Source organism: Pezoporus flaviventris, unplaced genomic scaffold (genome assembly GCF_033815535.1).
Source record: "Pezoporus flaviventris isolate CSIRO_AGI_PZ_B2104156 unplaced genomic scaffold, CSIRO_AGI_Pfla_v1 ptg000063l, whole genome shotgun sequence".
NCBI lineage: Eukaryota > Metazoa > Chordata > Aves > Psittaciformes > Psittacidae > Pezoporus > Pezoporus flaviventris.
Window position 1 is genome coordinate 8,273,042 of NW_026892611.1, and position 16,440 is coordinate 8,289,481.

The 16,440-nt window shown below is 41.5% G+C and overlaps 1 protein-coding gene across 9 annotated transcripts in view; it reads left to right on the plus strand.

The window, feature by feature from the left end:
- Positions 1–16,440, plus strand: part of CUX1 (cut like homeobox 1) — a 269,185-nt gene that overhangs the window by 135,104 nt on the left and 117,641 nt on the right. For all 9 annotated transcript variants that reach the window (XM_061470433.1, XM_061470425.1, XM_061470426.1 and 6 more), the window contains exons 6-8: positions 2,614–2,737; positions 4,698–4,774; positions 5,580–5,646. In XM_061470433.1, the coding sequence (XP_061326417.1) occupies positions 2,614–2,737; positions 4,698–4,774; positions 5,580–5,646 (268 nt within the window). The remainder of the gene's footprint in view (positions 1–2,613; positions 2,738–4,697; positions 4,775–5,579; positions 5,647–16,440) is intronic.

Below are 16,440 nucleotides of genomic sequence, written 5' to 3' on the forward strand. Positions count from 1 at the left end.
AGTTTCCCGCACCAGGAAACCAAATTTGTTCAGTTGTACACCTATTTGCCTAAACGTGGGACTTTTCGTTTCCATGTTTAATACTCAGTTCTGGGTGGTGGAAGGGGGAATTGTCCAGGATTGGGGAAAACTGAGAGAGGTTTTTTCTTAATGTTATAGAACTGTTGCACCAAGTGGGTAACACTTGAAAGCTATGATAGCAACTAAGTTGGTTCTGTTACATCTCATTTTCAGCAGAAAGAGCATATATTGTATATTTTGTTTGACCATAGAGGGTGTGACATGTGGAGAGGATAGGTATCAGCACGCAGGAGTTCAGCCTGGACTGAAAGAGGTGTCTTGTGGGAGCCAAAATGCTCTAAACCCTACAGTATTTTTACTGGAAATGCGCAGTAATTGCAGTTCCCCCTGCAGAGTTTTCCTGAGGCTGTGCATCCTGTACATCCAAGCATGACACAGGGATTCATCTGAGAAAGTGAAAGATCTTCCAGGGGGTTTTGCTGCAACCACTCATAAACTGGCATCTTTTATTTTCCCTGTTGGCTACTAACTTCCTTTCTGTTTTGCCACTGTAGTCTTTGCAGTGTTTTTCACTCCAGTGCAATAGTTTTACACTCCATTTCAAACAGGGATTAATAAGATATCCAGGGAAAAGCCTGTTGTTAGCTAAGGGTCCTTTGATCAGTTAATCTCTTTGTTTGGAGGGCTGTGTATGAGCTATACAGTGCCTGTAAGAACTCCTTCCAAAAGTGGTATAAATGCAGTGGCTAACAAGGTTTGGCTGACCTACACAGTAAAGACAGCACTTAGTTCTTCGGGCAGTATATGGATTAAAGTATGCTTGTCCAGCACATCTGTTGTTAGGTCTCTAAAGACAAAACCAAATTTTGTTGCAAATCATATTTTTTCCCATATCTGTGCACTTCTTGCATTCGTTTTTGTAGTTTCATTTCCTTTTGCAATGAAACATTAAAACTTTGTTAGGATGCAGCCGTATGCATTTCCATGAGATTCTTTTGCTCTCTGCTTCTCCATCTACCTGAATACTTTTGCAGATTTATGTCTGAAAATACCTGAAGCAAAGGTGTCTCTGGTACAAAGAGTACATCATTTCTACGTGTGGATGAGCATCCTTTTGCCTCTGTGGAGGAGCATCCTTTGCTTGTTCAGGGAAAGATCACAATTTGTATTATTTCCCAGATCTCTGAGGAGAATTTCCCTTTGCTTTAAAAAAGACAAATCAGAAGTGGCACGTCCTTTTCAGGGCCTATTACTCAGTAACAAGCCTCATCTGGTCTTTCCAGGGCTAGCAAAATCCCACTCCTTGATTCAAAAGAAGCTCGTTTGCTGGCAGTCATTTTTACCACTATTCCCCCTACTTCTTTATGGTCACAGTGGCCCAAGCTGCCACCCGGTGTATTTCCCAGGCAGCAGACCTTGTCACTAGCTACTCTCTGGCTTTACACTTCTCAAAGTGGAGACTTTGCAAAGATTATGTATGGTTTTGTGTGATAGTATTGAGAAACTTCTGATGTGCAGAGGTATTTTTTCCTGAAGCATTGTTAATGGTATCTGTTACTAAGCTGCTGTCTTTAACCCCCCCCATCTCTGTGTAAGTACACTGAAATGTGTTGCTAGCAGCGAGTCCTCTGGCAGTCTAACGCTTTTTCCAAATTCCATTATTGTTACAAAGCATACTCTGGTGAATGTCCTGCTTTTCCTCTGCTGAGCCCTATAAGGATCCAGTCCTTTCCTGTGGGTGGGATCAAAGGGCTTTCACACAGGAACGGATGAGGGCATGTAACAAGATGCTGTCCATCAGAGACTGTGCTGTAGCTCTGCAGGTTTATGCATCTTCTCTCATCCATTACCAAGCACTGCAAATGTGAGATAGCTTCTTGAGCTGAGAGAAGGGTTTCTGCAAATTCCCTGGAAGGCTGCGAGTGCACTCAGAAAGTTATAATAGTTGATGCTTGTGCATAAAACCTGGTGTTAGTGGCAGGGCAGTTAGAGCAACTACGATATGAAGGGCTCCAGAGTGTCTGTTGAATCGGATCTACTGTTAATATAGCAGTTAAATCTTAACTGCCGTATTTTTCATCAGTTGAAAGCAGAATGTGGCTGTATCCCAGATATGTGTTCAATTAGTGTTAGATTGCATCTGTGCATGAACCATAGTAAAACTGCCTCTCTTTACATGAGCACAGTTACGTGAATTAGCTGTCCTGTGTATAAATGCATACTTAAACCTGCACTGGGACTTTATTAATCTCCACTCGGCAGCGAGCTAATTTTAGACTAGTCAATAAAGTGATATTATATTTTCCAATTGATCCCCCCCCTCCTTTCTGTTTTTTAAAGTCATGTTAGAAGAACCTTCTTCACTCTGCTTTCCAGCAAACACCATTGATCCTTCTCAGCCTAAACACTTAAAGTTCAATTTAACATTTAGGGAGTAAAAGGTCTCCAAAGGGACTCATATCCATTGATTTTGTGTCAGAGTTGAAGAGCTAAAGTTTAAAACACGCTGAGCCTACAGGGTAAAGAAAGCCTTGTGTTGCGGAACCACGTGGAGCTGTGTAAACTCATTCTTCCCCTATTGTTTTTCTGTAGAGGTTACAATAAAAACACTTAAAGAGAAAATCCGAGAGTATGAACAGACCCTGAAGAACCAAGCGGAGAATATAGCCCTTGAAAAAGAACAAAAGTTACAAAATGATTTTGCGGAGAAGGAGAGGTGAGTGTTTATGTGCATGTGTGATCTGTCAGCACTGCAGAGGAGGAGAGATGTATTTCTCTGTATTTAATCTTCCCAGCCAGGACTCGCTGTTCAGTGCACTGAGACAGCTCATATATTGAGTGATTGTGGCGATTTATGTGTTTGACACGGAATCATTTGATACTCAACTTTGCACCGAAAAACAATGGTGAAAGTGTGGAAGTAAAACAAGGACAGATTGTTTCTTTGCAGTAGTGCTGCGTGGGGGGTGTCATGTTCAGAAGGGTGCAAACCTGCTTTTCTTCTTCACTAGCTGTATTGTCCTTTGTGACGCTAATATTTCTCCATTAGCCGACAGTGTAATTCAGTCTGCTGTGTCTGCTTTGTGTGTCACAGTACCGTTGTAGAATCTGCACAACCCTGGGCTGGGCAAGATGAAACACTGTACCCAAGAGCAAAAAGGAGCATCTCTCTCGCTCCTGTGGTAACATCTAAGAGAGGGGGTGTGCACCTGAATTACCCTTAGAAGGACTGCACATTCCTACATGTCAAAATTAAGAAGGATTTTAATTACTTATTACTGATTTTTGGAAGCATCTTGGATGCATTTCTAGTCTTTTACAAACAGGCAGAGAATGTTTGAATCTTGCAGGTCAGTGAGCAAACAAATCAGCAGGGTGAGACTAAGGGTCTTAAGAGGGATTTTTTAGGCTGCATTCCTACCTTGAGAATTCATTTCTTCCATGGAACAATAACACTGAAGCGATAATATGTTCAACTTAGTGTGGAAGCCCTTCAGTTTACATAAGCTCTTTAGTTGATGGGTTGGTTGTTTCAATTCAGGTCTGTATAGGGAGAATCTGTCGGTGAATGCAAAGCTTTATTGAATCCCTCAATATCTGTGGTTACTTTTCAGTAAGTAGTGTGTAAGCAGTGGCTTTACCAAGTGTGATTTAGATATGCTTAGAACAAAATGGCAGGTCATGGAATGCAAATGGAAGTGTGTAGAAGAGAGGTTTTAAGTTCTCAAACTATATAACTTGGTATGAAGGGAGCTGATGCACGTTTCTGGCTATAAATAGTTACTAACCTGGTCAGCAGTGTTGGAGAATAAATGTGTGCACCCTGTGGAGTGCAAGTAGGATGCTGGTAGTTTCATAAGCCCTTCCACAATTCTGAAATGTGCAGAATACCTTAAAAGCAGTGTCATAAAAAGCAGCAACTCCTGGGAGATGCTGGAGCAGCTCCCTTTCAGAGATGAGTTTTCTAATGCCTGCAGTCAGCCTACAGCAAGGAGTGTAGCAACTGTATGGCCAGATGATGTTGGAACGTGTATAACTGACACAAACGAGAGAATATTGCCTGTGGACATAAAAAATGTGAGCATATTAAAGTTTTGCTCATGTTATATGGAAAATATCAGTGTGAGATTTGTTTTGAAATATGTGTGTTCTCCTAAAGAGTAGCTAATAATATTACTGCATTTGGCATCCATTAGAGCTATGATGAAACAGCTGCTGCATCTATGCGCTATATCAGTTATAGCAACAAATTTCTTCATTATGACAGCGAAATGGAAATGTATCATTCTTCTTGTACTAACTTTGTACAACAGAGGGTGCCTGGTGACAATTTTCTCAATGTGTGTGACATTTCCAAAACAAATTATGCTCAAGAAAACCTTCCACTAAAGTTGTCATTTATATAGCAGTCAACTCTTGTATAATGTTCACAGCTTATGTTATGAGGTGGCTACACTGTTAAAATTTTAATAAGTGGGACTGCAAAGTATGAACAGTATCGCAGCGTGACATGATTTATGGGTCCCGTTGAAGCACCTTGTAGTCTGTGTGGTGTTGTCAGTTGTCTGATGACAGTTGAGACATTTAATCACTCTATCTTCCAAATTTGCAAAATACGGATAAGTTGTTTAACATGATTATGAGCTCTGTTCTCACCTCTTCTCTTCCCTTTATAGAAAATTGCAGGAGACACAGATGTCGACAGCCTCGAAGCTGGAAGAAGCTGAACACAAAGTTCAAGCCTTGCAAACAGGTTTGGCATCGCTTTTCTGACCTCTAGCAGTGATTAGACTGGAGGTGGGAGGATAGAGATCACGAAATGTATCAAGACTGTGTGAACCAGCTCTTGGAAGTGCAAAGATCCAACACAGCTTAAATGTGCTTTGTGCATTGGACCTTCTTTAGGGCTTCACACCTTAAGTCAGCGCTTGTGTTGCAGCCAGTCTATTGGTAAATACAGTGGACAGGGCCAAGCATGAGGCAAGTAAAGTGTTAGAGCATCACTGCAATTAAATCAGACCATGGAACTTCTCATGTATGTTGTGTTTTGATATGGTTTCACACATTTCTGATCTATGATAAACACGTGTAGTGATCCGGGTTCAGTACAAACCTAGTTTCTACCAGTGTGTCTTGCCTATTGCTATGACTTGCTTACCATTAATATTCATCTCTGCATACTTCGAGATTCCAGGTCTGGACACATTTTGTGTAGTTTCATTTGAGAACACAAGAAATTGTATTACCTGAATTACTGCAGTAAATATTTCAAATGAATAAGCAGTTTAGCCGGCTTAATAGAAATTAATAATGTCTAGCTTTGTTAATCAAAAACTATAAAATTTGCAGTGTAAAAGAAATACCTTAAGAAATTGTGAAAAATCAAATCTGTGTTTTTTTCTAAGTCATAATGGTGCCTGGGTAGAAAGATAAAGCAAAGAATTTTTCATCAGGAGGTGTACAGCTTTATTTGTGGCTGAATAAAAGAAAATGAGAGTAGTCTCTTTGCTTTTCACTGCTGTCACAGTGCTGTAATGCTTCATGTTTATGCCTTTTAGCCTTGGAAAAAACCAGAACAGAACTATTTGATCTGAAAACAAAATACGATGAAGAAACTACTGCAAAGTAAGAATGCGCTGTTTTCTTTCTATGTCTTCCTTCAGGGTATCACTGCTTTTTTGTTTTGCGTCTGTCTGCTGGAGACAGACGAAATGGAAGAGGTTCAGGAGTCCAAATTTGTTGGAAAACATGGTCATAATTTGGCCTCCTATAGAGAGATTATTAGTTTTCATATTTTCTTCCACCCAGCGAGATGCTTTTCCTGGCACACATGCTCCTGCATTCCTGGTTTCATTCTTAGGTGCTACGTCTCTCATGTATAATATATACCGTGTACCTCTGATACTGTATATTTCTTAGATTTTATTTAGAAATAGGGCAGTTTCAGAAATAAGGTATTTACTGTGATCTCCCAACCTTGGTGAAAATAAAACTTAGTTTAGTAAAGGATTTCTCTTTCACTGTTAGGCACCCGGCATCTTTCTGCTTTTGGGGTAGCAGTCATCACTCTCTCAAATTCACCCCAAATTACTGAGTAGCATTTTGTGGTGGAATTTTCTTGTTTTCAAGCAGAACATGAAGGTAGCCTCAAAAATATATATCCCTGTCTTCTTAATGGCTACTGTTTCCAATTATCCCCTGGTTTTTTTTTAACAATCATTGCAGGAAACAACAAAAGAGAGACAGACTTCTGCTGTTTTTCTTTGAACCCTTCATATTTAAGGAACGTTACTAATGAGAAGGAATTCTCATGATCAGCAGTATTAAGCCCAAAGAATCATTTCTATGTCTGGGAATGGGATGGGAAAGAAGCAGCCATTTCAGATGGGTGTCCCTTGGCCTGCTGTAAAGGCAAGGGTTGGAAGATGCACATCATGTCCCTGTGGCCGCTGCCAACATCCTGCAGAGGCCCAGCTTCACCCCCACTTCCAAGTAGGCTGGTGATGGGGTGAACAGAGAGGAAAACCCTTGCTGCTGCCCCTTACCACCCATTCTGGTATAGGGTATACGGTTAAGGGAAGGCTATTGGCTGTCTCTGTATTGGGGCAAGAGAAACCATAGCCTAGGCTTGATGGAGGAAGGAATGACATGGTCTTGGTGTAGCCTGTAGGTAAGTGCTTTCTGGTGTGGCTCATGGCACTCAAGGTAATACAGGTTTTTCAAAGCTAGCCAAATTGGCAACAAATTTTAATTTCTTATCATATGGTTCTGTGATCATTGAGGACCCGATTCCCCACTGAGTACATGAAGAACTTGGAGCTTACAAAATTCAGTCCATTGTGGTTAAGAATCAGCACTTGGAGTTAAAACACCTTTTACATGATTCAGGAAAATCCTTTAGGTAAATTTGGGGTTTGCTCTTTAAGTCCAGTTTCCTTTGAGTTCCATATAAAGGGATCAGAAGTATTTTTGCTCCCTCATTGATTTCCTCCTTCTCTAACAGACACATCCTAATGATGGTTCTGATGGAGCCTTAAATTAGTGCAGATTGCCTCTATTTTTTTTTCCTGCATGTAACTGATGCTGGCAGCTCTGTTGCTGTTACTGTGTCTTGCAGTCACTTCTGTGGGAACAGTCAGAGATCAGGGCTCAGTGGTTACAGGCACTGAACCTAATAACCCTTCGCTCTTTTTAATGTTTTTATTTGGAGAGTGCTGCGTTTTTTGATACTGTGGCCCTAAATACTGGAATTTATGTTACACTGAGCAAAAAATCAGCTCTAAAATGTTTGTTTGCATTTCTAATGCGTTTCATTGTGTCAGGGAGATTCATGAGGAAGTATTTCATATGATCTTGAATACGATTCTTACCTAATATATAAAGAATGACATAAAATTAGTAGCATCTGCAGTAACAAAAAGTTTATTGTGTTCTGTAGCAGAACAATTACAAAGGCCGGGTCTAAAATACAGTGATCGTGGAGCTGAATCCTGAAGCAGACATTAAGCATGTACTTTATCTCCCAGACTAATGTGCTGTGAAAACAAACTTGTAGGGACCTAATAACAGAAGAAATATTTTATCATTGTTTTGGATATTTATGGCAGGAATAGTGCTTGCATAACAACAGTCATCTGTGGAGTTTGTAGCCTCGATTTTGCAATATGGAAATCTAGAAAAACATGAAAAGGGAACTGAATGTAGACAGTGAAATTGAGTCATCTATTTTAATTGTAAAAGCTGGGAGAAAGGCTGAAGAAACACCAATAAAAATGGTGAAAGACAGTTTGATTCTTTGCTACAAAGAGCTCCTCTTTTGATCTAAGTCTGAAAAGCTACTTGTATTGCCAGTTTTAATTTTCTGTTTTAAAAACATGTGATTTTTATCTTAGGCCAGAATTGTTGGTTTTACAGACGCTTATTTGATGCAGATGAATTGGAGTGCCTTCAGGAAAAAAAAAGATAATTGTCAATTTTTTAAAGCTAACAGTGCTTTTAAGATTTTCAGTTGTGGAATAAAGCTGTCTTTCAGCTGTTGGTAACTTTGAAAATCTTTCAAGCAGCAACAAAAAATAGAAGCAAACGAAATACACAGTAAATAGTCTTCATATCAGCATTAAGGGGTCTGGATTTTGTCCTGGCGACTGGTTCTTGTGATCTTAAGGTTGGAAATCATTGTGTCAACTTGTTTGTTGATCTTTTCAAATGTCCTGCTCAAAGTATGTGCAAAGTGAGGTACGGAGGGACCATCCGAGCTTGATGCTAGCGAGGATCTTCAAATGGGAGCAGCTGCTGAAGTTAAAATCTTCAGTCAACTCAGCTTCTGACATCCCAGCGTATAAAAATCCCCTTTGCCAGCAAGCAGGTACTGTGTGTGCAGCAGCAGAGGTGCTGCCCCAGCCCTTCCCTGGCCCCAGCATCCCACCGGTACCCTGCATGCAGGGGCTGAAGGTGTTAATGACAAGAAGAAGTTTATTATGTGCAGTCAGTGCAGTCTGTCAGCTGGAATATCAGAAGCTGAATTTGACAAGATGGCAGCAGCAAAGTTTTCCATGTGTAGGCTTGAAGTAAAATGTAATTAGCCTTTATGTGCAGAACAAGGATCCATTGATGAATACAGCTGGTCTTTGTTTTTTTCTGTCATTGAGTGTGGGAGGTAAAAGTGTTCTTCTTCATGTTTATTAATACAAGATTCCTTAGACAAATGGCAAGCACAGTTTAATATTTGTTGGAACACAGAGGGGCTTGCCAAAACAGTTGTTGTGTAAGAGGATTTCAAGGTTTTCAGATTATAATCATCTCTGGGTTAAATAAATGAATGATTACTCTGCCTTTTTCAATTAAAGAGGCACATCCACTCTTGAGGCCCGATACTGATTCTGCTTGCTGTCCCACACGTTTCTATCAGCAAACCTGGATTTAACCAACACTCATGAGTTTGATCTGGAGATTCTGTCGGAGCTGGAACTGAAAAGCAAATTCAGACTGGAGTTTCAGGAAAATTAAAGGTTGTCGGATACCTTTTCTTTCTCCTGCTTCAACAGAGAATTTTTTTCTTTCTCCTCTATGGAAAAAGAAACATTCTTGTTTGCATCTCCTTAGTTTTCTGAGGACAAAATGTTCTCCTTCCTAAATTCGCTCTTTTGCTTCTGGTTCGCTGCGGAGTCCAAACAAGTGTTTGGGATTCCCAGCTGAGCGGTTAATGCTCCCAGCCAGAAGGCTTGAATTCCAGTTTTAGATCAATTCCAGAGCCACCTCTTCACTCCAACCCCTCCTCTCCCCCCAACCTAAATGAATTCTAATTGGAAAAGGATCTTCGGTTGTAGCACATACAGTAGGCTTGTTACATTACTGTTAACATGTGGGTTGAGGCTCCCTGCCTTTGATGAAAGAAAATATCGAATTTCACTGAAATGCTACATTTTCACCGGGAAATGTTAAGTAGTCTTGTGAGGATTTTAGCTACTTCCCCCCACTCTTGCAATAAAAAACCTTCATAAACAGCACAAAGCAAAAACTGTTTAGGTTAAGGTTGTCAGTCAGAGCAGCTCTGCTACAAGTTTTGTTACCTCTATGATTTTTTGCTCTAAAAGCAGTGTCTGCACACAAAATGCAGTGAAGATGTTAATATTTACTGTTCGTCCTAAGCCAACTACTTGCAGTAACTTGCAGGAAAAATATTTTGCCTTCCACTATATGAAGCAGAGAATTGTCCTTTCCTTGATTAGACTCATTATTTTGCCACCACAGCTAAGGCTGACACAGGAGGGCACAGCCGTGTAGCATCATTAAGGCTGTACACTGGTGCAGTATTGCAAATTACCCCACTGTATAGCTCCAGCTGACTTATTTTAATCCTGGGCTGCATTTTAATGAAAACTAAATCTGGAAACGAGCAGAGCAGTTGATGAAAGTGTGGTCTGTGAGCTGACAGTCCCTGCTTTACAATAAAGGGGAGTTTTCCATAGTTTTAGGGCCTGAATGGGAAAACTCGACTCACAGGATTTCAGTATTGGTGTTTAATACTCATTTTCTTGCAGTGGTCGTAAACCGTGGTCAGCGAGGCTGGGGCTGCTGGGATGGGCATTGTGCATGGAGCTCTTACAAAGGCCATTTCTGTCCTAAAGAGCTTGCAACATGATGCCATCACAATGTAACAGAAGTTAATGAAACAAATAGGTAGAAGCTCAGGAGTAGGAGGACAGAGTAATGCCTAGTTTCATCCCTATAGCCTGCTTGAAAATAAATCCTCAAGTAATCTGCAGAGGTGGGTGACAGATGGGGAGTGCTGGAGCAGAAGTAGGCAATGGTGTCAGGGAGGAAGGGACAGCAGGAGAAACACACCCCCTTGGCTTACCTGCATGCAGGCATGAGGGCACTCCAGTCTCCAGTGTGGGGAAAGGAAGAGATTTTGTGGATTATACACCAAAAATACTGTAACAGCAGGGCATGCCTGTGGTTTTTGGCTGTTTGGGTTAAAGAGTGCTTCTCTTTCTTACTCATTATTGACCAGACCTATTCTTCACGCCTCAATGTAGAATGAAGTTTTAAAGATGTGGCTTTCTGCGTGGAAGGAGTGTTGGATTGGGCTTGAAGACATAGGATCAGTAGGTTTTTTTAGAATTCATGAAGAATTTCTGCTTTAAGTTCTGTGATGGAATTGGAGTTCAAGTATTCATGTGAAATCTTCTATTACACTGGGGCGAATCTCAGTTAACTTGGGCTTCAGGGGAATAATTCCAAATCTAGAGTGAAAATTGAATTTGACCTATGAATTATTTACTTTAATTTTTTTTAACAATCCTTTCCTGTTGAAGTGCTTCCTGGTACCAATATATCACGTCTCAGATGTTTGGAGTCTTCCATTTTGACTGTGCTCAGGGTCAAACTGAATAAAAAATAAAGTCATGCTCCCTCCAGCATCACATAATTACTGTGATAGATGGTCTCAAATGCTGCTTCCCCCCATTGAGCATGAAATACTGTAGTTAGGGTGATTGTGTTGTACACGACATGAAATAGCTTCTATTTGCCGTGCCTTTAAGGTCTTAAAGTTTCCTATTTCCTGTTCTTTTGATGAGTCATTAACTTCTAATGCTGGTCCCTGGAATCATTGCTGTATTTAAAGTCATTTCCCTAAAAACAGGAGGTGGAGAACTTCATAAGCCTTGTCTGTTACAGTTTTTTTTGTTCTTAAATTTCTTAGTCTTACCAAAAAAATCTCTGCATTTTACGATACGGGAGATTTGTTAAGAGTTGTAACTGTGCCTTATGCAAAAGTCAACAGGCTGAAAGTCACTCTGGAACATTAATAATTTGCTTAAAAACCTAGAAATGAAGATGAATGAAAATACTTTGGAGATCTGCTGCTTATTTTGATCTAAAGCCCTTGTGTGAAATAGGGCTTGAAAGCTGATGTGCAAACCAACCTGTTCTGTCAAATTTCTGCTTCAAGGATAGTATGATGTGGGGACTGAACTGCAGCGTGTCTGTAAAACCCTTGTCTTTGTGAATTGCTGAGTGCATTATTGAATTGCTGTGAAATGTTGTCATGAGTCTTTTGGGTAGGGAAACTGAGGCATGACTGTAGTGCTCAAAGAGAGCAAGTGTGGTCCTGGCTGGAGCCTTGAAATATGCAGATATGAGGATCATAAACCACAAACTTTTTTTTAAAGCTAGTATTATGTATTTCTAAGGGTGCATTTCTGACATTTCTAAAAGAAGCATTTAGAGTTTGTAGGTCTTAGTGCTGGAGCTCGGCTCTGTTGTCTCTTGTTAGACCTGTAATGCTTGCAGTTAGTTCAGGTAACTTTTGGTAACACAGAGGTGCCCTAGGTCCTTTCAGGGTATTTGTGTTTTTTAACCTCAGGTGAGACTGTTCAGTTCCTTTTTCTAGTAGAGCCTAAAAGCTGGTGTTATTTAAGAGCCCAAAGTAGGGAAAAAACCAGCCTTAGGGTTATTCCAACATGCTCTAGTCATCACCCTGTTATCTGTAACCTTGGGTTGACATGAGATCTTTAGTTGGAAACCTTTAAGTAAATGCAAAGTACTGTATTAAAGGCTCTCATGCTGCTGTGCCAGCCATGCTGTTGGTCATCCTGACCACAGCTGCAACCACAGCTCCTTCCCAGGCATGAAACTGCATGGAAGCGGCTGCAGGGTGCACGGTGTGTGGGTCTGCATGAAATCACAAGGGGCAGAAGCATCCCTCTCCTGTCTGTTCCCACTTGCTCTCACTAGAGCCAGACCTCCTCAGGCTATTGCAAGCTGCTGTAATCCAGTGAGCAGAGGGACCACAAGCACGTTCCTACAGTCCCAGCCTGCCAGCAGGAATTGGCTTTTCCTGCGAGTCCAACAAAAGGGCAAAACAGTATTATGAGCCATCTTGCCATGGTAGCTTGTTTTATCTGGAACAGCTGAACTCTGTAAAGTGCTTGTGAGGGCTTTGTGAGGAAGAGGAGCAAGTTACAGGGAAGAAGCATCCTTCTTGCAAAGGCTCATCTGCCCCTGAGTGTGAACAAGGTCCTTGGGCTTCCATATCCCAGTCAGCTGAGCTTGGTTTTCAGACAGCTCTTTCATGTACATCTACATGTTATAATAGTCTAATTTCTTTGAATCCAAAGTAGTAAATCAACAGAGTTATTTTGATACAGCACCACTTTCTTGTGAAGCCTTGTGTTAGAGAGCAGGGGGAGCACATGGTGCTGCTGTGGCTCCTTCAGCACAGCCACTGCTGGGCTGGGATCATGGGGAAGACAATCAGGATAAATCCTTAAATTATCAGAAACATTTCATCTCTTTCCATCGGGACTTGCCCTGTAAAGTACACAGGGATACCTATTTCCAATCACAAAGCAAAGCTCTCCATCAGGCTCTAAGTGGAGCTGACAGTTGCTGCAGTAGTTGTCCCTACCTAGCTACACACTTACTATGTAAGCTTTCCTTACTGGCATTTACTTGATACTCCCCTTGTGCTCTATAGATGGATTCCAGCTGCTTTTCCCACTCCCACGCGATGACAGTGCAGGCAAAAAAAAATGAGTCACAAAGTGTGTTGTGCTTCCTCATTTAATGGAGAGAGGTGGTTCTCCTGAACAAGAATGGAAGTTCAGGAAGCTTTGTAAGATCCCAAGCACTAAAACTCTGTATCCTGAAGAATGGTCTTTTCCTTCTCCTTTTGCTTTTATTTCCCTTTGGACAGGCATACATTCGCTGTGGGAGCTGGCGGACCCACTCTCCCATGTGCCCACCTTGTTTTATACAGACAGCTTTCACATTCATCCAGTGTGATGTTTTTGTTTGCCTATTCCAAGAACAGGTAGGTGTGTGCCATCGTGAGCACTGGCTGTATCTGGCGCAACCTTTATGGAAGTATCCCTGTGCTGTTTCCTCATTAGACATGTTTTCAGCACCTCATTGAATTGTTTATCTAAGTGTGTCTGATCCTATCCCTTCCTTAAAATGTTGCTGTCATGCCACATTTATAAGCCACCTTACTACGGAAACGGGCATTATCCTCTTCATGGTGGCTTTAAAAATAAAAGTATTCCTAGTTTGTATTATCCATTAGTACTGCTGATGTTGGGAAGTTTGGGATGTTTGTATTACTCAGGGTAAAGACTACAGAATGAAGTCCTGTGCCTGCTTCTTTGTACAGGTGGTCCCTGATGCTTTCACAAGGGCTTTAAAACCTTTGGCAGTTATTTCTCCTGCCTATTCCCACTGAAATCTTTGACTTCCATTTTAACCCTTATCCTCAATTCCTATGATGGAAGCAGAGCTGAGAAGGAAGCATCTGTTTTGGCATTATGTGCAGGAGTCACGCTCAGCACTTGCACCTCTCTGCATGTTCCCTGGCTGCACGAGAAAATGAGATTTTGGTCTGCAGAGTTTTAGCAGTTTTGGCAGGAATACAGCCATGAAACAGTGGCCCGGAAACAGTGACATTCCCAGTAAATTAGAGGCTTCTCTGGGAAGCAGTTGCAACTTGGAGCAGGTCAGGGTGCAGACTGGTTGTACCTCGTGTGGATGTCAGAGGAGCCTGTCCTGGCTGATTCAGCCCCTTCTGATCACCCCAGAGACATCACTTAATGAGACCCAAGAAATATTGTCTCATTTACATGTCATCTGATCTCAGTTAACAGACAATAATACCATGTGGGATTGCAGTTTCGTGTCACAGAGAGATTCTCATGTGATGAAATTGAATCTCCTTATCTTGATTTCATTCTTTGAAAGATATGCGTCACTGAATAAGTTTTTAAAAAGAATATCTTTGAATAAGAAGCTGAGAATCCCAAACATAAGGAGCTAGCAAACAGGACTGGGCACTAAGTCAGGGATTTGGGAAAGATGGATGTTGGCCAGCCCATGGAGCAGAAGGGGCAAGGCAGGATGGTGCAGGCACTAAACCCAAGAAAAACAGTAGACAACATGCAGGCCTGTTAATAACTTCATTAGCATTCATGTAAAGCTTTGAACAAACAAATGCATTTACAGTCCTGTAAGCCTGATATCATTAATCCTTAACATTTATCTGGTGCGTTTCTGCAGGAGCAGATCATGGCAAAGGCTGCGATTCTGTGCCTGTGACAGCTTTGCCTCCCATTTCTACAACAGGTTGAGAAACTGAGTCACAGGGAGGTTGATCAGGGATGTGATCAGTGTTACAGCCAGGATCAAAGCTAAGCAATCAAATCACTGAAGAAAGGACTGCTTCTTCCCTTATTTTGCTTAGATACAGCTTCTTAGTGCCCAGAATAAACCCTAGCTGATTGAATCTTGCTTGCAAGTTTTAAATGCCTGTTAGTAACAGATTTTGAACAAAAATCAAATTTGACTGAAGCACCGCACCCCCTTAGAGTTACCGATCTTCTGCAGCAGTTTTTCAGTGCCTTGTAATAGATGATCTTCGGTTGCTTGTGATCACCAACTATACAGCCTGTCTTCATTCTTTCCCTCAAACTAATGAACTACCAACTGAACAGTGTATTTTTTTTCCTGCCCCCAGTACAATTTTTTATTTGTGAGGGGTTTTAGGCTGGCCTGGACTTGATTTGTTTTGTGCTGGCTACCAGGCATAAATCTCTTCCGTTCCCTGTGGACTGCACTCGCAGGATGATAAACCTGCCCTCCGACACCTCCTCCTGGATGAACTCCTGCAGTTGAACCACTCGTAACCTGGATTGCTGGGATGAAGTTAGTCTGGTTTCCAGCTATACTAAGAAGCATACATATTCACACACACACACATACATATATATGTGAAAAAAATACAGAGGGAGTGCTACAGCACCTTTTGTCCAGTGGCTTACATTTTCTTCCTTTTCCCTCCTTTGATTCAAAAGTCATCACTAAGAAAAGTGAATCTTTCTATTACAGTTGGTGCTAAGCAGAGTTGCAGGGGAGGATTGTGAAACGGGTGACTTCCTTTGCATGGTTTCCTCAAGAAATTGTATTTACTGATGTTTCATTTCCTGTGTGTTTCCCCATTTGTGGTATGTGGATTATTAACCTGCCTGAACACAGTGGTTATAGCGGGCAGATAACCTGAGGGGCACATATGGCTTTCATAAAAACGTAACACCCATTTCCATCGTTGTGAACCGTGTCGTCTACCAGTTAGGTTGCCATAAATTGCTGTGAAATGCACACAGCCTTAACCAACAGTGAGGGGGTGCATAACTTAACCAGGGAGTAACTAACCAGCTTAATAAATCTAAATTCTCTCTTTGCTGGAGATACTTCAGGGAAAGCGGGAACAGTTCCTACAGCCTGCTATCCCACACGGTCATGGGAATGTAAAGGGTCAGTGGAGTTGTTCTGCAGAGGGGTTCCTGTACCCTGCTCTGTGTTTCACTCTCTGTGTTTGGGAATCTCTGTCTCTTGTAGAACAAGCGCAGAGCACTGCCAAGCAGCCAGGTTTGCAGCCAGAGTGCCCAGCATCCTTGTTCAGGGCCGTCATTAAAAGATTTCATGAAACAGCCTTAAAAATGAAAAGTTTCCTTTCTGAGAGAGAGAGAGATAATTGAACTCATTGATTTGTTTCACGGTTTGTTTGCCCTTTCATTCCCTTCCTGAGGTGCTGTTTGTTGAGGAATGTCTCCAATTGCCAGAAAGACAGTGGGGTGTCTAATATTTCCCCGCCAGCTCTCCTTTCAGCCAGAGCAGAGTACTGTGGCAAGCCTACGATATGAATTTTTAATGCAGAACTTTATAACATAGCCCTTGCAGCACGGCTGCACTACTCTCTGGAGCTTTCAGATTTAATGCTCTGATGAACAGAGCACAGACTTGGGGCATTCGACAGCAGTTGGAATTAACCCCTACATTACCGACTGTGTAGCAGTTAATTTCCCTGTAGATTAATACAGACATGGCAGGGAAGATTCCAGATACTCCAGCAGTGGAAAACGCATC